Below are 6,617 nucleotides of genomic sequence, written 5' to 3'. Positions count from 1 at the left end.
CGAGGGGGGAGGGGAGGGGAGGAAATTCTAGAAGGAAACGTAAGAAACTAAAAATAGTGTTTACTTGTCTACTGTGGAGACAAGGATGGGAGGTAGACTTCACGGTATAACTTTGTATACTTTGTGGTTTTTAAAACATGGGAATGTGTTACCTATTCAGAAAGTTAAATAAAATAGAACATAGATAGGAGATATAGTTCTGCCATTCAGTAGTTGAGTGAACTTGGGCAAGGCACTTAACCTCTCTGAGTCATAGTTTTCTCATTTATAGAAGGGCTGTAATAGTAGCATCAAGCTCACAGGATTGTTCTAAGGGTTAATGAAGGACGGGAGGAACAGAAAGTGCTCAGCAGAGTAGTAAATACTCAGTTGAACGGTCATGACCTGTGTTACTGAACTTAATCTTGGTAATAAAAGAGTATGTTCCTGAAAGGACACCAGCCTTAGCTAACATCCCTTTGCAGAACCAGACGTCCTGGGTCCTCTCCAGCATGGCAGCCCTCTACTGGAGGGTGAAAGGCCAAGGAAAGAAGGCAATCGACTGCCTGCGCCAGGCTCTGCACTATGCCCCACACCAGATGAAGGTGAGTGCGACTCAGAAGGTGGGAATTTCTGCCCCTTGGTCCTTTCCATTCCCCATGCTTTATTCTGCCCTTTCAACCAGCCTCCCTCATGCTCAGCCAGTGAGGACGTGTTACAAGGAGAGAATGGGGCAGGAGACCTTCTGACTGGGCATGTGCCCCAGCAAGCCTGTGAACTATCCCTGCTGCGTGCCTCCCCAGCCTCAGCAGGTTGGAACGTGGGGAAGGCCTTCCAGATCACTGTAAGACGCTACTGCATTGAGTCCCCTTTCTGCTGTGTTCAGAGCCACCCAACATACAGCAAATGCCCTGGCCTAAGTGGGCTGACACATAGAAGTCAATCTGAGTTTAGCTTGTCCTCAGGGGCCGGGTGACCTCTTAGACTTGTTTTGCTTATCCTCTTGGCTTGAGCTTGCTTCCAAGCACAGAGATAGAAGTGAATTTCCATTTCCTCACATGCATTGGTCTGTCCCTGATCCTTGTCTGACTTCTACTGTTTCCACAAAAACAAAACAAAACAAAAAACAAACCAGCTAACCCTGTGTGACACCAAACTTTTCCAGAAGACCAGTTGTTGTTATGATGGGCGAAAAGTACGGTTTTTATCAGCAGATTTGTATCCATGTGTTCTGAGGTCTGCATTAATCATTAATCCAGATCTTACACTTTTTAAAGACATGGCTGGTGTCTTCTTTGCTCATCAAGGCAGTGTATGGAATGATGGAAGGAACACAGGATTCACTGCCAGGCATTGCTGAGTTTTAAACACAGCTCTACCTCTTACTAGCTTTGTGAATTTGGGCACCTTATTGAACTTCAGTGAGCTCATCTAGGGTCATGCATTCTATGGCTGTCACAAAGATGGGTCCTTTTTTCTGTTTCTTCTGTGTCTGCTGTAGAACCCAATATGGCGTGATACAGGTAGCATTGCTCAGGTAAGGCACTTAAAGGGAATGATATTTGTGATGATAACAGTATTGCAACAGTATTGCTACTTGTTCCATCTATCATTTTGTACTCTCTACTGTTAGGCAATAGGGAAGGGCTGAGGCTCTACCTCTAAGAGTCAGCAAACTTCCTGAAAAGGGCAAGAGAATAAAACACTTAGACTCTGGAGGCCAGACAGCCTCTGGTGCACCTACTTAATTCTAGCATTATAGTATGAAAACTGCCACAGAAATACGTAGAGGACTGGGAATGATTGTGTCCCAATAAAACTTTTTTAAAAATAGGCAGCAGACTACATTAGGCCTCAGTTTGCCAACCCCTAATGATATGATGGTTCTTGCAGAAATTATTTTGACTTTCTGACAGCATGACTCCAAGTGTGGTCTGTGGACAGTACACAGACTTTTTATTAGCAGTCTGCAATGAGACAAGGAGCTTCACCAGAAGAAACCAACTACATTATTCAGCAGATTGTTTACTTCAGCTGACATTTTGTTGTGTTTGGTTTTTGAAGCAAGACTCCGCCAATGAAAGATGGAATTGATTGATATTCTGGTACAAGCACCTTATCTATCACTATCACAGACCAGTAGCAAACAGCAGAAAAACGCTTTGAGTGGCACTATTCTAATCATTCACCAGGAAGCACCAACTATGTTCTTTATGATCACCAAAAACAAGAATGAAAGCTCAAAACCCAATTTTCCCTTCTCACCATTCTCCTTCTTCTCCCAGGATGTCCCCCTGATTAGCCTGGCCAACATCTTGCACAACGCCAAGCTCTGGAATGACGCCGTCATAGTAGCCACCATGGCAGTAGAGATCGCACCACACTTTGCTGTGAACCACTTCACTCTGGGCAATGTCTACGTGGCAATGGTGAGATGGGGGTGTGAGCAGAATGTACCAAGTCTGCCAAACAGTAGCACATCTTTGATTTCAAAACCTCTTTGAATATGTCATTGCCCACCAGTTTCCTGTAAATTTGTCTAAAATTGCTAGCTCCAAAAAAAAAATGTTATATTTTATGGATAAGGGTTTGAGAGGTGTTTAAAAAAATAATACATGAAATTCTTCTAAGTATTTGCAACTACATAGTTCCTCAACATGAGTTGAACACCAACAGCAGAGTCAGATTTACCTACAATTTCCTGGAGACACCACCTGTTCCAGAAAACCTCTCCTAACACGCCGTGGAGACACACACATGCTCTGTGGCTTCCAGGTTGGGCTAAGGTACCTGTCATCACACTCATGACACCCTGTGCCTATTTTTCTTGCTGGATTTTCACCTTGTTTTATAATTTTTTGTTTAAGGATTTGTCTTTCCCTCTAGCCTATGGGCTCGTTGGGGACAAGACTCCTCTTCACCTCCCTGTTCCCAGTGCCTCACAGTGTTTTTGGCACGTGGTAGGTGCTCACCAAGTAGTTAATGAATGATGAAATTCCACTAGTTTCATGGAATATCATTTAGAGAGAAAATGGCAAAGTCATCCAGATCCCTCATTCTGATCAGAAACAAGAACTGATTTCAGAACTGAAAATCCCAGGGGGACCCCCTAAAAGTTGTCATAACCCAGTTTAGCATGAGAATCATGCCGTTCACTTTCATCTAAAATGTGGCATCACACATAGGGCTGTTCCCAAGATGCTCTCAGTAATGACTTACAGAGTGAGCAGCCCTGGGCTGCCAGCTTCCTTGACTTCAGAGGCGAGAAGTATTTTGCCAGGGAGGTATTGCCGAATATGCAGATTTCCCTCTGCTTCTTAAATTGAAGAATCTGTTGTTCCCCCCAGTAAATGTGAAGTTTGCTACTATGAACGAGGACTTGTGTCTCTCATTTGGCTAGAAGTCATTAAACCAGTTGATTTGGGCTCTTCTTTAAGAGTGTAACTCTAGGCTGGGTGCGGTTGCTCAAGCCTGTAATCCCAGGACTTTGGGAGGCCGAGACGGGTGAATCATGAGGTCAGGAGATCGAGACCATCCTGGCTAACAAGGTGAAACCCTGTCTCTATTAAAAAATACAAAAAACTAGCCAGGCGAGGTGGCGGGCGCCTGTAGTCCCAGCTACTCGGGAGACTGAGGCAGGAGAATGGCGTAAACCCGGGAGGTGGAGCCTGCAGTGAGCTGAGATCCGGCCACTGCACTCCAGCCTGGGCGACAGAGCGAGACTCTGTCTCAAAAAAAAAAAAAAAAAAAAAAAAAAAAAAAAAAAAAAAAAGAGTGTAACTCTAAGTAAAAGATTAACCTTCAGTATGGCAGGGATCATTTCCCAATCTTTGTTGGTGTTTTTAAATGTTAAAGAGAATTTTAAAACTCTTCAAAATGTACGAGTCCAATTGAGATACCTGACTTAGTTTCCGTCTTTCTAGCTACATTAGAAAATTTAGGCAGATGCATAATGGGCATTTGTCCGGCATGGTTCTAGAGGTTTCTGTGAGGATTAAATGGAAAGATTTCATGAAGCACCTAGCACAGTGTCTGACACATTTCAGGCACTCAGGACTGTTAGGTCTTATTATTACCACAATTATGACTGTTGTTGGGTTTGTAAAAGCTGCTCTACCCCTTTTCCTTTTGTTCTTGGGCTCTGCCGTAGTTTCCTTTGTGATGTTATATCTCGGGGATGAAGGCAGCTGTTTCCTCCCAGAGGAACCTCAGACTTTTCCACAGAGACTTAGATCCATTGAGCAAACGCTGCAGGGTTGTCCCTAGCACAGAGGTGCTTCTTGAGAAAAAAGAGGTCACAGTATATATTTAGCCTGGTGATGCCATCCCCTCACGTTTGTCTCCTTGACCCTCACAGGAAGAATTTGAAAAAGCACTGGTGTGGTATGAATCCACATTGAAGCTTCAGCCCGAGTTTGTCCCGGCCAAGAACCGAATCCAGACCATCCAGTGTCACTTAATGCTGAAGAAGGGACGGCGCTCTCCTTAGTGCACTTCTTCTTTCTCTCTTTCTCTTTACTCATGCTCTCAAAAAAACAAAAAACAAAAAAAAGAAACCAATCATTGTCAGTATCTACTATTAATGATGTGTGTGAAAATAACTAAGACTTATAACAGGACTTTTACATATGCGGAAATTGGTTTAAGTTTCTCCTTTCCCCCAACCAGCCTCAGAAGAGGCACCTTCAGAAACAACACATTTCTTAAAAGGAAAGTGCAGCTTCAAGATACTGTGTAAATACTGAGCCAAGACATTTCTGGAGCTGTGCTCTGTCTCCAAAAACCTCACTGCCTTTAGGGCTTTTCTCAGTGGTCCAGCTAGCCTCCTCTTTGGAGGAGGACAAAGCTGCATTGCTCATTCTCTGCTTCCTGTCGTAGCCTCTGTTGTCAGTGGAAATGCAGAAGCCCATCTGGTGCCCGTTGGTGAGAAGCAACGTTCTGCGCTCTCTCCGTTAGACCTCCATGCTGTCCCCAGTCTCGTACGTTCCATGCTGCTATTTTACAAACTCTCAGAGGTAGTTTGCAGGGGAGGAAGGGGAATACGAATTTTAAAACAAAATATTTACAACAACAAAAATTCTTAGGATCAGCTGACCTTTGTAATGTTATTTATGTTGGGGAGGGAGGGGGGCTGAGAAGGGGAAATCAGCAGTGTGCAACATCTTTATCATTTGTACTTTAATTACAAATCACAAGGAAACCAATAAGTTGAAATCCTATATAACAGGTTTATATATATAGAATATGTATATCTGAAGCCCTCTACAGACTGAGTCTATGTTTTACTAATTCTTTGTTCACTGTGTTACCCATCTTGGAATAAGGTGTGAGTGTCAGCTCCCTCTCTCTGAGGCCCCCCGACTTCGCTCCTCAGGAGAGTAATGAGCCAAGGTTGAGTGTTTCCATGCAATGCTTTTACCTTTGGTCCCAGGAGAATCAGAAACTCCAACATTTTGGAATCTTCAAGGGCACATACTGAGAAAAAAAAATAAAATTGTTTATGAGCAAAATAGGTCAGTCGCGTGATTTTTCTTTAGAACCTGGCTAATTTGGGCAGCTGTGAAGCCCGACTTGAACTCTGGATCTGATCGTCCCAAGCCCTACATTGGCTTTATCTTTCTTCCAGCAGCAAGGTGAGGGGAGAACAAAACAATCCATCATCACTAGGTTTTATACTTGATGAACTTATTAGAACAATGCATTTCACCAGGAAAGACATACAGTCAGCACATGTTCAGAGTTTAGTATATAATTGACCTTCCTGGCAAAGGAAGCATCATCTAAGCCACAAAGTCATGGCCCTCAGGAAAGCACTGGTCTTAACATTCATCCAAGTAAGTTTCACAGACAGCATTGGGGTGCATCGTGTAAGTTGGGCATGCCCCTTGGGACAAGATTCCACTGAAGACAGCATTTCTGTGGACTTTCCTAGGATGCAATCAGACACTGATCATCTCAGATAATGGCTCGTGGAACTTGAAGGGTTTAGTTCTAGCACAGACTGTGTAATTTCTTAGAAGCAAGTCTAATTTCTTACACCAGACATACGTGTGACCTCTCTGTTCCTTATGCAGCTAAAGTCCAGCAAACTCCAGTTGTATCAGATATATTTTGAGAACAGCAAGCTCGTTTGTTGCTGAATACAGTGAGCCTTTAATTCACTTGGGGATCCATCGAAATTAACTTGTATGTAAATGTAGTTCCCCGCTTCCCCACCTCACCACAGTTTTTTCCCGAAAACTTCAACGGTTGCTTGACTTTTTTTTTTTTTTAAGACAGTTTCACTCTTGTTGCCCAGGCTGGAGTGCAATGGCACGATCTCAGCTCACCGCAACCTCTGCCTCCCAGGTTCAAGCAGTTCTCCTGCCTCAGCCTCCCAAGTAGCTGGGATTACAGGCATGTGCCACCACACCTGGCTAATTTTTTGTATTTTTAGTAGAGACAGGGTTTCACCATGTTGGCCAGGCTGGTTTCAGGTGATCCACCCACCTTGGCCTCCCAAAGTGCTGGGATTACAGACTTGAGCCACCATGCCCAGCCTAGTTGCTTGACTTTTTAAAATTAACATACTATGAAATTCACTCTGGTATACAGTTCTATCATGCAACCATCACAACAATCGAGATACAAAACTTTCA

The 6,617-nt window shown here is 43.6% G+C and overlaps 1 protein-coding gene across 2 annotated transcripts in view; it reads left to right on the top strand.

Moving 5' to 3' along the window:
* The window catches only part of TTC17 (tetratricopeptide repeat domain 17), a 155,151-nt gene extending 149,662 nt beyond the window's left edge, over window positions 1–5,489 (top strand). For both annotated transcript variants that reach the window (XM_017858095.1, XM_017858094.1), the window contains 3 exons: window positions 465–584; window positions 2,265–2,408; window positions 4,337–5,489. In XM_017858095.1, the coding sequence (XP_017713584.1) occupies window positions 465–584; window positions 2,265–2,408; window positions 4,337–4,468 (396 nt within the window). In that variant the 3' untranslated portion in view covers window positions 4,469–5,489. The remainder of the gene's footprint in view (window positions 1–464; window positions 585–2,264; window positions 2,409–4,336) is intronic.
* Window positions 5,490–6,617: the final 1,128 nt, after the last annotated feature.

Source organism: Rhinopithecus bieti, unplaced genomic scaffold (assembly GCF_001698545.2).
Source record: "Rhinopithecus bieti isolate Rb0 unplaced genomic scaffold, ASM169854v2 scaffold_46101, whole genome shotgun sequence".
Lineage (NCBI taxonomy): Eukaryota > Metazoa > Chordata > Mammalia > Primates > Cercopithecidae > Rhinopithecus > Rhinopithecus bieti.
Note: the sequence above shows the minus strand (reverse complement) of the source record. Positions and strands in the feature narration are given on the sequence as shown.